This window comes from Panicum virgatum, chromosome 9K (genome assembly GCF_016808335.1).
Source record: "Panicum virgatum strain AP13 chromosome 9K, P.virgatum_v5, whole genome shotgun sequence".
NCBI lineage: Eukaryota > Viridiplantae > Streptophyta > Magnoliopsida > Poales > Poaceae > Panicum > Panicum virgatum.
Window position 1 is genome coordinate 10,981,754 of NC_053144.1, and position 13,692 is coordinate 10,995,445.

General features: G+C 45.7%; 3 protein-coding genes across 3 annotated transcripts; 1 reads left to right on the top strand and 2 right to left on the bottom strand.

The window, feature by feature from the left end:
• Positions 1-1,107: 1,107 nt before the first annotated feature.
• LOC120650090 (F-box protein At1g55000-like) lies at positions 1,108-4,456 on the bottom strand. The gene is made up of 2 exons (XM_039927109.1): positions 3,952-4,456; positions 1,108-1,758 (listed from the first exon to the last, which is right to left on the bottom strand). The coding sequence occupies exons 1-2, from the start codon at positions 4,321-4,323 to the stop codon at positions 1,384-1,386; spliced, it is 747 nt and encodes a 248-aa protein (XP_039783043.1). The 5' UTR covers positions 4,324-4,456; the 3' UTR covers positions 1,108-1,383.
• A 152-nt stretch (positions 4,457-4,608) lies between these two features.
• Positions 4,609-7,400, top strand: LOC120650091 (N-terminal acetyltransferase B complex catalytic subunit NAA20-like). Its single transcript, XM_039927110.1, has 6 exons — positions 4,609-4,884; positions 4,965-5,055; positions 5,620-5,752; positions 6,648-6,717; positions 6,894-6,954; positions 7,047-7,400. The coding sequence occupies exons 1-6, from the start codon at positions 4,807-4,809 to the stop codon at positions 7,136-7,138; spliced, it is 525 nt and encodes a 174-aa protein (XP_039783044.1). The 5' UTR covers positions 4,609-4,806; the 3' UTR covers positions 7,139-7,400.
• Positions 7,401-7,863: 463 nt separating this feature from the next.
• Positions 7,864-11,285, bottom strand: LOC120650089 (adenylosuccinate synthetase 2, chloroplastic). The gene is made up of 4 exons (XM_039927108.1): positions 10,942-11,285; positions 8,756-9,448; positions 8,372-8,683; positions 7,864-8,206 (listed from the first exon to the last, which is right to left on the bottom strand). Exons 1-4 carry the CDS (start codon positions 11,233-11,235, stop codon positions 8,036-8,038), a joined length of 1,470 nt encoding a protein of 489 aa, XP_039783042.1. The 5' UTR covers positions 11,236-11,285; the 3' UTR covers positions 7,864-8,035.
• Between the last annotated feature and the right edge of the window lie 2,407 nt (positions 11,286-13,692).

Here is a 13,692-nt window from a genome sequence, read left to right on the forward strand (position 1 = left end):
TTATCGTGAAACGAATTACAGGTAGGTTGTTGTCACAAAATGCTCGACGCAACCTTTAAAAGAGAGAAAGGAAAATGCTGACGCTAAAAGCAGGCTCGTTCCGCGGAATGGGTTAGTTGTACTCTCCACTACCAGTGGTTATCGTAAGAGGCACGCTTGTGTGTGACGGTGAACGCCGAGCACTCGCTCTGACGGAAAAGGAAGAAGAAATTAGCTTGGTTCCGATGGCTAGCTTCCAGCAGCGTGGCCCTGCCCTGGGCACACATAAATCCGCGTCACATGGTTGGGGACAGTTGGACTCCACGTGTGTTAGAAGTTGTGTGCGTGTCAAGATTTTGGATCGCGATTCCAATGAAGCAATGCTCCTGCCGGCGGCGCGAGCCCTCAGGGTCGGCTCACCCTTTTCCTATACCATCTCTCTTTGATGCACAACCTCTGGATAATCTTGAGGGGCGTAGAGCGGTAGAGGGAGGGGCGTAGAGCGGTGCAGGGAAAAGCATTTCAGAGGCTCTGAAAAGATTATCTTGAGGAAGATTATCTTGAGGGCGTAGAGCGGTAGAGGGAGCGGTAGAGCCTCTGAAATGCTTTTCCCACCCTTTTAAGAGGCTCCGTTCAGTCTGTTCTGTACTGGAAGGCGAATCGCCGTTATTCGTCACCTAATCCTGCAGACACTTAGGAAACCACAAATTTGCAAGCAATTTAGGATGCCAAATTCTGGTCAAATCGTTTTTGCCATAGCATCAACCGTGGCTAGGGGTGGTAATGGGCCATGGCCCTAATGGCCTCTTCACAGCCCAATAAAGCCCTTAAAATTTTTATTTCAAAAATACATATGTTTAGAGCCCGGCTCTTTTAGGGCCCGATCCTTAGATTTTCTAGTTCAAAATGTTGGGCCCTTTACCACCCCTAACCGTGGCAGGGTATCTGATGACAGGAAGTCAAAATTTTCATCCCAGATTCGAGTCATTGCGGCTCGCATGGTGATGAAGCTCTAAGGTTGCACAATAACCTTATCAATGCCAGAGATACGATATATATATATTTTTCGAGAACGTACCAAAGATGATGCTTAATGTGAGGAGGGAAAAAGGTAACCCCCAAAAGAACTTTATCAAAAACAAACTTATTTATAAAAAAGTTCATACAAGAAAAACTTTCACCAGTCAATAATCCGATAAGACATGACCGACTTTGTTTTTCATCACTTATTATAACACATACATGTGTCTATATTCTTTACACTGAAGCTCGTATTATATTACAATGGTTCGGACTGTAGGATACACTGCAGCGGGCAAACCCAGCAATAGATGTTCCAGCAGGTAGCAACCAATACCAATCATGAAACACCATGATATCAACAGATTCCATATTGTTGTGAATCTACCGGCCTAAACGTTGCTGCTCCCACCTCAGGTCCTCAGAGTACTCCATCATGGCAGCCCTGGGATCACCTTGGGAAACAGATAAATAGTATGCGGCAGTCCCATCATCAACATGCAGGCTCCGCTTCACGGACTCGAGAATCCTCCTGCTTCGCCTCTCTGCAGAGGCGATATTTGCCGAGGATTCAGTTTTCCCACTCGGACGACCCTCAGGGTAAAATACCGCAACTTCTCTCTTCGCATTATGATCCATCTCGATGTAGCAGGTGCTACCCAGAAGGATATCTGGATTACTGATGGGTATCAGAAGCCTCTCCCTTGAGTGGATGCCATGGTCACTCATCATGTTGTTGAACCGTTTGATATCGGTCACCTGCATGCAGGTCGACTAGCATGAAAAAAGTGCAGTCTGATGAAGAATATGGAAGGAAGCTGGCATTCGCCAGGTTCAAAAGGGGAATGACTATCAAACAAATGCAATCCAAGGGTAGTAAGCGGTAATTGAAGCAAGATCATGATGATTGAAAGAGCATGAGTGACTGATACTGATAGAAAAGCACTACTTCCAGATTCTTGAGAACAAGCCGTTGCTCTTCTAACTCGATAGATTATATCACATACAGTTAACAAAACCTTATGAAAGCAGTATATTAGGAGAACCATTTGCCTAATCCAACATATATCAAATTCTAACAACAGCATGCCAGTCATGCGCTACTTACCTTGCAGCACCAGACTTCACTATCGAGCAATCAGAATTCATACATATTTTTTGGTCATGGATAAAATTCTCACTTTCAAAAGTATATTTTTGGTTCAAGTAGCATAGTCAAATTCAACAAAAGTGACTGTGCAATAAATCCACAATCGGTATGTATCACACTTGTTGCCTTGGCAACATAAATAGCTGGCACTCCTGCATCTCTCAGTTCAACCAATTGAGCAACAGAGCAAGTATAAAACTGGTAGTATCGATTTGGCACTGTCCTCAAAATTATAGACAGTGTTAAGGCTAATCCCAGTGGAGAGTTTCATGTTGATGTTACCAAGATAGCCACGTAAGTAAGAAGACTACGAAACAATGTTTGCGCAAGAAGACTATGAAACAATGTTTGAAACTATCTCACCCAATGCATAATTTCATATTGTGGTTTCCTAGGATCTATGTTGCATTTAATTTCAAGACTCATAGAGTGTTAGTATTCGTGTAGAGTTTATCTAGATGAAATTGGTTTCTTCTCTTTCTTCTGAAATTCTATGTCATGTCATCATATAATCCTACATGGCATGCTAATTAATGTGCATGAAACTCCTATGAAACCCCCACTCAATGGCGGAGCTACGTTGGGGCCATAGAGGGCCATGCCCCCCCCCAGCATGCAAACTTTCCATTACTTAAACAGTAATTTAACACTGTTCATTGCTTTAGCGGCTAAATTAACAAAGGCTGGCCCCTCCTAATTCTTTGGTCAGGCTCCGCCAGTGCCCCCACTAGGAATGGCCTAAAGGGTAGATCTAAGTTATGGTCAGAAACTTGCGACATAAACTTCACACATTGTGACACAGTATATATAAAAGCTATACGTGCGATTCCTGATGGTTACTAGTAGTTGTGATGTCCAATCCACAGGCAGAAAACTAGAAACCTTTTCAACCAAATAAATGCTAGTTATTTCAAGTAATGACATTGCATTGAGTCTCAGAAACCACCAACTTCAATACTAACAATAATTCCAAGCACCCCAAGGCCCCAAAACCAGAGTGAGCCTGTGATCCCTTCCGCAGCCACAATTTCACCATACTTGATGCTGAATATGATGACAAACCCCTCACTCCCTCCCTCGTCCCACTTCCCAATCCAGCTCACCAACACCCCTAAAAATGCCATAGCAAACTGCTCATGCTCTAAGTTAAAAAAATAAAATAAAATAAAAAACTCTTCTCCTGCCCCAACTCTATTGCTTCTGTCCTCTCAACATATCATGGTTATGTGCGTAAGTTTTATCTGCCACACCAAACTCACTGTCGCATCAACAATTCCCAATTGGAGCACCAAATCTTTAATCATTTCAGCATGAGAAATAATGTACTCTACACAAGTGCTAAGCTTTACTGGTCTCAAGGCATCAAATGACAGATATCATACTACATGAATCTAGGCAATTGATTGCTCATGATTTGACGTTTGTTCTTGCATACTTTGTCACCTACATATCATCAACAGTTTGCTCATTTCCTTGTTCAGTAAACTAAGTTCCACTGTTTCATGACTCCATATTGGGATGATGAGATTATGAGAAGACACAGCCTAAAATAGTCACATCGTTGATCTTCTAGTAGTATTTAGGCTCTTTAGTCTTTACCCCCATTTACTACTATGATATTTGTCAGGTTCATTTCGAATTGATGCTGCCATAGAATACTTTCGGGCGATCAAAACCAGATTCCTAAGAGGATGATTGGAGCTTCGACAGGTTCGATAGCATCTCAGCACACAAACAGATTAGTTCAATCACCAAATCGTTGGGAACGGAGAGTGCGCGCGATATACAGAACATGTACGCACCTGTACGGAGTATTTGAGAGCGACGCCGGGGACGGTATCCCCGCGCCGGACGGCATGTGACAGCGCGAACCTCCCGAGGGAGGCGGCTCGCCAGAAGGCCTGCGTCGCCGGCTCGCCGACGACGCGTCGCACGCCCCATGGCGCGCAGAAGGCGGCCTCGAGCACGGCGCGGTCGGAGGCCACCGCGTGCCACGCGCGGCAGACGCAGGCGGACCGCGCGAGGTCGATCGGCGGCAGCCGCTGCAGCACGGCGCGCAGCAGGTCCGCCGGGAGGCGGGCATCCATCGCGGCCGCGGCCGGATCGGGCTCGGGGCTCGGCGGATCGGCGGCGGCGGAGGAATCGGGACCCCCGCCCGCGCCGCGCGAGTCCATGCGTAGGGAGGCGAGAGACTCGTGCCGTGGCCTGTGGCTGGCGCTAGGGCCGCGTTGATGGGGTGGGGGAATGGCGGAGGCGTCGTCAGCCGCAGCCGGTCAAGGCGTGCGGTGGCGCGGTGGAGGCGGGGACTTCTCGACGGTGGACCATGTCGAAGACTTCTCCGCGCAGGTAGGCTTGGGCCGCACTGAGCGGCGGCGATGAATTTAACTGGGCTCATTTGCTGCATCCAAATTCGAAATGGGCCAGACCGAGCATTTCGTTGGCTCAGGGCCGTCTCGCCGTTATCCTCCAGAAGCTTCTACGAGCCGCGGTCCCAAGTCTCCCAACTCGATGAGGGAGAGTGAAGGGGGAGAGACACGAATCCGGAATTCCGGATAGAGCGCCGCCCCCACCTCGACCCGCTCCGTCCGGCGACGAGGACCCCGTTCCGGCGCCGCCACAGCGTCGAACCGAGAGAAGGGCGAGGAGGGGGGGCAAGCATGACGACGATCCGGCGGTTCTGCTGCGACGACCTCCTCCGCTTCGCCTCCGTCAACCTCGACCACCTCACCGAGACGGTACGCCGCCGACCCCCGTGTCTCACCTCGTTCCTTGATTCGAGGGAGCTCCCTCTGATCTCTCGATTCGCTCGCTGCAGTTCAACATGTCGTTCTACATGACGTACATGGCGCGCTGGCCCGACTACTTCCACGCCGCCCTCAGCCCTGGCGGCCGCGTCATGGGTTACAGTATGTCTCTTATTCCCTTTCTTCGTGGTTGTTTGGGCGTCTGGTTGGTTTGTCCTATCAATTTTGTGTGGCTAGTTGTGTGTTCCTAGTTCTTCTGCATCGTTGCTTGTCAAATTAATGTTAAGCTGAAACTGTAGAGTGCAAACCCTCGATGGTAGTTGAATTTTGAGACATGAGTTGTTTGGGGGGGCTGGATTATCTTCATCTGGTATGTTTTTCGCGCAATTAATCATATGTGGATATGCGAACTGTGCAATTGATGAATTTGTTCTCCAAGTAGACATTGTTGCAATGCAAATGCACGTGAGGACCGAGATTTACAATGTTGGTTTATATAAGTCTTAGTGGGGGTGAATGAAACAGCAGAAGATACAAATAACGAGTCACTAGTACCCTAGTTTTTTTGGTAGTTATATAATCTTGAACAAGTGAGCATCAATGTTGGAGTATGGAGATTCTATGGCCTTCTGAACAGCTGAATGGAATATTGTTCTCCTTGTTCCATTTCTTTCTTGTCCACCTTTGTTTTAATTTAAGGGAAGTAAGCTAGATATCCTTTTGCAGTCATGGGTAAAGTTGAAGGGCAGGGTGAGTCTTGGCATGGGCACGTCACGGCAGTGTCTGTTGCCTCGGAATTTCGGAGGCAGAAATTAGCCAAGAAGCTCATGAACTTGCTGGAGGAAATCAGCGATAAAATGTAAGTATTGTGTTTCTGGTTATCCTTTGGATTCAGTCTCCGTGATCTATTTTCCCCTTTATTTGGATATGATTACGCTTTTCTAGTGCTATTATTGATTCTTCACAATGTCATGGTTGCTGAAATTATAATTGTTGTGTATGATCTGTTCTGCTTGACAGATATCTCAGAAATTCTTTTTCCATCTTAAGGCTCTATCAATTTTAAAGAAAACCCGGTCCTTTGAGAGCTTCTCGGGACTCCACATTTTATCTGTCAAGCATAAAATTGACGGATCGAACTGGGCAGATAGATAGCGCGAGCATCATCACATGGCAGAGACCACAATCAGCCAAGAGATATTTTGCATTATGGCCCTCTCTCTTCTCCACATTAAAGGTTGTGGCCTAAATATGCTTTGTGGTGTATGTGTGACCGTAGAAGCACACTTTTGTCAAGTTCATGCATCTATTCGTGTGTTTTACAATTTGTTGGACTAAAGTGATACAACCGCACAAGTTGATGTATGACGGGTGTAATTTACTCTAATTGTTTTATGGTTCAACTTCTAGATTCCAGCTTTTGCTAACTAGATCAAGGATCATTTCTGTCTGGCGAGCTTAATTCAAGTTCTATGTGTGTAAAGTAAGGTAAAGCATTAAAGTGGGAAGAATGTAGTATTTTTGCATTGTCACTAGCATTTCCTACTTTCTAAGATGGTACTTACAATGGGATAACTGAATGGTGAGGGTGACATGTCATCCCTCTTAATGTCCTAGTCTGGTTACTTTTCACTCAGATAATGAGTCATAAAAATCAGCTATTCAACCTATATTAGTGTTATCAAGTAGTTGTATCATCCTTGTAGTCATATATATTGTATCACGAGCTATTACAACTCAAATTTCCTATTCAGGGATAAGGCCTACTTTGTGGATCTCTTTGTAAGGGCATCTAACATGCCAGCGATAAGGATGTATGAAAAGGTATTCCTGTTTACAAATTCATGATTTCTGATCTACTACTTCATAATTAAATATCCCATTTCTGCTGCTCCAAACAGAACTTCTAATTTTTTTATGTTAGCAAGTGAAACCAGAAGTCTTGATTAAACAGTATTGTACTAAGTGAACTTATCTAATTATGCCACCTGTTTCTATAGCTTGGTTATGTGGTTTATCGGAGGGTGCTTCGATACTACTCAGGGGAAGAAGATGGCCTTGGTAAGCACTTGCAGTGCCAAATGTTAGCATGCATTTTTTTTTTCTTGCAATGATGATGTTGCTCACGCCTGTATATTTGCTTTTTTCTTCAGATATGAGAAAGGCGTTATCACAAGATGTCGAGAAGAAGTCCATCATACCACTCAAGAGGCCAATCACACCTGATGAACTTGAATATGATTGATGTTGAAGTCTAGGAAGTACAGTGTGGTGTTTGTTGCTTACCTGAACAGCATGAATGGGGAATTTAACAAGCTTTGAATCTGGTCTAGTGGTATCATTAAGTAGGGATTAGTACTTGTACTGTTGTGTTTTTTGCACCAGTTAGGCCCCATGGCATTCAGTGTTTGAATTGAGAGAACTGATAACTGTGATGTAATGGAATCAAACTGCTTTGTTTTGATGTCAGACCAGCCAAATAATTCTTATCCTGTGACGTTACTTGCTGTACATTGTGCTTTTATATAGCTTAATTATAGTTGTAACTTTAAAGAGCAGTAGCACGATATAGTATGGCCTAGCTGCGCAATTAGCAGATATTGAGCTTATCCTGGAGATCCTACAAAAGTGAGCTTGTCAATAAGGTGATATTCGATCATCAGTCTTCAGCCTTGTCATGTGATGTGAATAACATATTCAGGTAGTAAACCTAAATTCAGATCTCTGTATTTTCAAGTGACGTGCTGAATGCTGGGTGTTGAATGGCATGTATGTATTTTAATACTAGAGTTGGAATTTCAGAGCATCAGATGCTTTTTTTTTGAACGAACAGAGCATTAGATGCTTCAGATAAAAATTTCAGAGCATTTGATGGTTCTGCTACTAGAAGATTCTGTATCAAAATTAGCCAGTTAGGTTTCCAAAAAGAAATGCTTCAGTTAGATGGCCAATCAAAACAACAGATGAGAATGACTGAATGGGGTACGGCAATTTATTGAGATAATATGCTTCCTGAAGCTCATTGAACTCATTTGGCAAAGGATGCTGCATTCTGCACCCTCCAACCAGCATGCATTATTAGTAACCAAGGCAGTCCTCTTACATTATTATTAAACTAAATGAGGTACCCCTGATAGTAGAGTTATTTGTATATGAGGGCATCACGTCCAGGCCCAACACCAATATAGTGGACTGGAATGCCGACCAGTTCCTCTATCCTCTCCACGTAGCGACGAGCAGTTCCTGGAAGATCATTATAATCTCGTATTGAGGAAATGTCTTCCTGCCATCCAGGCAGGGCCTCGTATTTGACCTACACCAGCAGAGATCACAAGAGTTGTTTAGAAAAACATGAATCACATTGTGACATATTTCTTTGATTTATATGTTTATAAAGTTACATCGATAAACACAACTCAATAAAACATGATAACCTGTTTCTTCTGTTTTTTTTCCTGATGAACTGTTTTTCTCTTACCTTTATTTGCTCCAAAAGATCAAGGTCTGCTGGAAATGATTGGACTGTGTTACCATCATTGGTGTAGTATGAGATACCGAGCTTAATTTCCTTGAGTCCAGTTAACACATCTAGTTTTGTGAGATTCAAAGATGAGAAGCCATTGATTTGGCAACAGTATTTCAGTGCAACTATGTCGAGCCAGCCACAACGCCTGGGCCGACCTGTTGTGGTCCCGAATTCCATTCCAGATGCACGGAGCAGGTCGCCAGTCTTACCCAAAAGTTCTGTTGGGAAAGGACCAGATCCAACCCTAGTCGTGTATGCTTTTACCTGCACATAGAAAACTATGTTTCGGACGAAAGGAAAATAAGAAATTTGAAGCAGCTAAGCAACTGAACGTACCACTCCAATGATATCACCGAGACTTCTAGGAGAAATACCAAGCCCAGTGCAAATTCCACCTGCTGAGGGACTTGAGGATGTAACAAATGGGTAGGTACCAAAGTCTATGTCTAACATGGTAGCTTGGCCACCTTCAACCAATATTTTCTTCTTTTGCAAGATTGACTCATTCATAAAGTGCACAGTATCAGTGATAAATGGTTCCAATCGTTCAGCAAACCTTTTATATTTCTCAACCTCCTCTTTGAGAATCTTACTATCATATTCAAAATCTTTAAAGCGCAGAGCTGCATCTCTTAGTAGGGTGTTGAGTTTTGCACCAAAGGTATCCATATGTCGCAAATCACAAACTCTGAGCCCATTCCTGATAACTTTGTTTGAATAGCATGGTCCAATTCCTCTCTTTGTTGTCCCTATAAGGGAATTCCCAAGCTCTGCCTCTCTAAGTCCATCAACAACTTGATGTAGATCAAATAGAAGATGAGCACGGTCCGATACCAAAAGTCTTCCTTCGCAAGAAATTCCATTAGACTCTAGTCCGTCAATTTCTTTAAAGAATCCAGGAAGATGAACAACTGCTCCATTACCAATTACACACTGTGTATCCTCATTAAGGATGCCGGATGGAACAAGATGAAATGAAAACTTCTTCCCTTCAGAATTGTATATGGTATGTCCAGCATTAGCTCCACCCTAAATAACATTTTTTAATTAAAAAAACTACACGTTAAAAGAGTAAAACAGGCATACAACAAATCTTATTGCAAAAAGTAACTCCTGGTACTATCACCAATTCTTTCAGAGGAAGGACCAACTTAAATTAACAGAACCTCAAATAACCACACAGAACAGCAGAATGAATAGTAAGTTGAGCAGACTCTTTTAGCCAATTTTATTCACAAGGAAATACTGTCATATGTCAAATCACAAGGAGCTCCACATGTTTGTAGCTGGCGCTCTTAATAATGGTTGCTTTTGTTAGTGAATGGCTATAGAGATTCAATCAATGTTTATTATTGCAAAAGGTAGGAACTGCCATAACAGAGATGTACACCATAAAAGTAAATGATTTTTTGAGTACATGATAATTGGGAAGGAAACATAAAACTGTGCCTTCCAAAGAATAAATTGATGCTTCACTAGCCACAATCTCTGTCTGCTAGTTGGAGAACAAGGAACATGAAGGCTGGATTGAGAAACTACAGTGTTTTCAAGGTCATACTCATTGTGGTTTGGATATAACGTGACTGAAAAACAGAAAATTCCGTAAAGAAATGTTAAAAATGATTCAGTACAATGCAACTCATATACAAGACCTTGTTACAAACAGAAATAGTGAATTTAAATCAAGTTTTACTAAAAAGTGCAGCAGCTTTCTGTTTGTTTTATACAACCTCATAAACATATGAATACTGCATGTTTCCTGCTCTTGGGTCATGATTCACGTCCATAACACCAATAGATAGTGATGTAGTGCTGTCTAACTTCTAGCAGTGAAGAGATTGATGAAACATTCGAGTTGCTATTTTTTTCTTAGAACATAAAAGATTAGTATGGTACAGCTGAATAAAATTAGGTTTTAGGACGCAAAGCACCTCATATCTATATTTTAACCTAACTGAGCACATTATTGAATATCGCCAAATGACAGGGTCTTCAGACCGAGCCATTCTTTTGATGGATATGAATTACCCTATAAAGAAAGCACGACTCAAGCACTAATGCTTAAAAAATCTGGACATGTGCTTTCGATAGTTGTAACAATTAGTCGCATGACAATCCTCAGCAGTAACTACTCGCTACCAAACAGGGGATCTCGCAGGCTCTAAAACTTTCGCGACGACATTACAAAGTTCCTTCAATATCCTCTAGCCACCTCCACGAAAATATTGTAACGCCGTTTTGATCGTGATGGTGGCATTGTTCTCTAAGAATAAAAAAAGGAACCGCGCCAAATGCAAAGAACAAAAAAGGTACAGCAGAGCAAGAGAACGGAAAGTGGCGAAAATGAAAACGCCCTACAGTGAGCATGTTCATCTCAAGCATTTACCAATTCATCTCCTACGCGAAACCTGATACTAACTCATATCCACGAGCAATTTCCTCGAACACCATCCGGACCGGCGAGCAGTAAGAAAGCAACGAGCATTACGACTTCCGGGCGCGCGCGAGAGAGAATGAAAGACCTGGCACCGAGCTACGACGTCGAAGCGCTGCGCGAGGATGTCGACGAGCTTCCCCTTGCCCTCGTCGCCCCACTGTGTGCCGAGCACCCCCGCCACCTGGCTCAGCGACTCCAGCCGGCCCCGCGCGGCCGCCGACGTCGGCTCCTCCGCTGTGGCGGGCACCACGGGAGCCGCCCTCAGCGGCCGGCACAGGCGCGGCGCGAGCCCCGGGAGGATGCGGCCGCCGTAGCTTCCGGCGGCGGGGCGGAGGACGGGGGAGGGGGCGGGGTCCAGCGACAGAGGAGCGAGCAGCATGGCGTTGGCGCGGGTGGAGGGAGAAGGGGTAAGGGGAGGCGGCGGCGGCTGAGTGGCTGGCCGGTGGGCCTCTTGTACCGCGTTGGACTGTTGGAGGGTGCAAGTGGACGATGGCATGCTCTTTCAAAATCATTCTGGAATTTGATTCGGTCAATAATTGGTATCGCGCAAATCGATCGCGCAAAAATGCCCCCAATCCCTCCAGTACTTTTTATTTGTTTTGGTCCAGCAATTAGAGTAGCAATCCTTCCTTCCAATTTTTTTTCTTTCTAACGATTGAGGTGACACGTTTGGGAGATTTCGGATGATTCGAGATGTAGTATTCCTCTCCTGGCAACAGTTCGGAAGATTTGATTAGGGGGATTTTCTTCCCGCATGCTCGTTTGATGACCCTTCGCCTCCAGCTCCGCGCACCGGTCCAGCCGGGCAGTAGTACACGTACGCGTACGGCCACCGCAGCACTCGACGACCTGCGCGCACGCCTTGGCCGTACTCGCCCAGCTTCTGTACCATTGAAATAAAATAATATAATATATACGTACTTTGGTTGAGGAGTTCACTCGTAGTATTTTTTTAAATGTTAAAGATCCATTGTTTAATCTTTTTGTTCTACGGCTCGTGGCACACCATGTTGTGTGAGGTGTACTCTATGGTACAGGCTCATGTGCAAAGCTCATCTAAAGTGCTTCTTCTTTCTATATTGTGCTACAGCGTATTGACCATATACTCCAAACATATATATATATCTACACAAAGCCTTATACTCCAAACATGAAAATTGGCCATATACTCCTGCAGAGTATTTTACAAGGTATAACCATGCTAATTAAGAGCAATAGAACAATCCCAGCGACCAGACATGACAGCATATTTACCATGTACCTGCATATGCAATCAAATAAAATTTTTAGAAGCTCGAGAGATGGTAGAACCTGCACAAAGTCTTTTCCATGCATAAACCTTTTTGCAGTCTCGCAGAGAGAGAAATTCCGCCACGACGCCGTGCTCCATGGACAAACCACTGAGCAGCGCCATGACGCCGTGCTCCTGCAGCTTGATGAGCGGCCGCACGCCCTCGGCCTTGACGATGCGGACCCGGATGTCCGGGTTGTGCTTGGCCAGCAGCCAGACTGCCAGAGCTCCATGGCCGTGCGCCGGAGCGAGTCCAGCGACGGCGCCGGCGACTCCAGCTCGGCCATGAGGGACGATCGAGATGGCGTCCTCCGTCGCCTCCGCCGCGCAGGACAGCAGCAGGCAGTGGATGCCCGCGGCGGCCGCGGGCATGAAGGAGAGGTCGTCGCTGCCGCACTCGCTGAAGGGCTCGGAGCAGGAGGAGTCGCCGGTAGTAGCTCGTGCTCCGCCGCCGCGGGGAGGTGGACGCGTTTCCCGGTCCTCAGCCTCGTGCTCATGGGGCGCGAGGTGTCATGCGGGATGAGGTCCTGCCCCCCCCATGGCAGCGACGCGGAGGTACACGAGCTTGGGCGAGAAGTACACCTTGGCACGCGTCGACGCGACGGCCGCGGCGGCTTGCGCGTCGGAGTGCGAGGCGTCCGGGAACGCCTCGTCGGCCTTGGTGCCGAGCCAGACGGAGACAGGGGCGGAGCTACATGGTGGTCCGGGTGGTCCATGGACCACCGTGTGCTCGGCCCATCCAAGGCAAAATTTGGATGACAGCAGCCCATGTGCCGTACTTCGTAGCTTTCGTATTTCTGCAACTCTACTTTTCTGTTTCGCAGAGCGCAGAGAGTGCGACTTCGTATCCTGCTGCCTGCTGCACCCTTCCGATCTCTCTTTTTACTACGACACATAGCGGCAGCGACAGTCGACGGGCCAGTGGCGGGCGCCAGACGACGAGTCGACAAACAGGTGAGCAGCACATGTGAGTGCTTTGCAATACGCCTCAAAATCTTTTTTCGATTATCCTATTTGTTTAGTCATGTTTCAATTTTTCCTTCAAATCTCTCCGTAGAGCTACTGAGCTAGAGATGCATGATGCATCACGCATCTGCTATTTGCTAGTGGCTGTGATCAGCAATGTGTCATCTATTTGCTAGTGCCTAGTGGCTTTGATCAGCAACAACGATTCACCATCAAGCATAAGTGCACAAAATCTTATTTTATTCTATGTCACTAGAAAATAATATATTATTGGAATCTCTTGGTTCTTAGATTAGTCAAATAGATCTTCATCTTAATATTTTACCGACATGTTAAATTTATAGCGGGTAAAAAAAATTAGACAATGAACCACCATTGCTCCAAATTCTGGCTACGCCACTGGACGGAGAGCATGATCTCGCCGTGGGGCATCTTCTCACTGCGCTTGGTCTCGAGGCGGTACCACCGCGGCGCGAGCGGCGACTCCGGGGGCACGTGGACGGGCACCTCGGCGAGGTCGAAGGCGACGCGTCCGACGAGGTCATCGCCGCCGAGATCCTTGGCCCTGACTAAGACCTT

Excerpts from the sequence above, each read along its gene's own strand:
- LOC120650090 (XM_039927109.1), bottom strand. The coding sequence starts at position 4,323 with ATGGACTCGCGCGGCGCGGGCGGGGGTCCCGATTCCTCCGCCGCCGCC. Across the intron at positions 1,759-3,951 it reads CTCTCAAATACTCCGTACAG|GTGACCGATATCAAACGGTT; the intron begins GTGCGTACATGT and ends ACCTGCATGCAG.
- LOC120650091 (XM_039927110.1), top strand. The coding sequence starts at position 4,807 with ATGACGACGATCCGGCGGTTCTGCTGCGACGACCTCCTCCGCTTCGCC. Across the intron at positions 5,056-5,619 it reads CGGCCGCGTCATGGGTTACA|TCATGGGTAAAGTTGAAGGG; the intron begins GTATGTCTCTTA and ends ATCCTTTTGCAG. Across the intron at positions 6,718-6,893 it reads CGATAAGGATGTATGAAAAG|CTTGGTTATGTGGTTTATCG; the intron begins GTATTCCTGTTT and ends CTGTTTCTATAG.
- LOC120650089 (XM_039927108.1), bottom strand. The coding sequence starts at position 11,235 with ATGCTGCTCGCTCCTCTGTCGCTGGACCCCGCCCCCTCCCCCGTCCTC. Across the intron at positions 8,684-8,755 it reads TCGGTGATATCATTGGAGTG|GTAAAAGCATACACGACTAG; the intron begins GTACGTTCAGTT and ends TTCTATGTGCAG. Across the intron at positions 8,207-8,371 it reads ATCTTTTGGAGCAAATAAAG|GTCAAATACGAGGCCCTGCC; the intron begins GTAAGAGAAAAA and ends CTGCTGGTGTAG.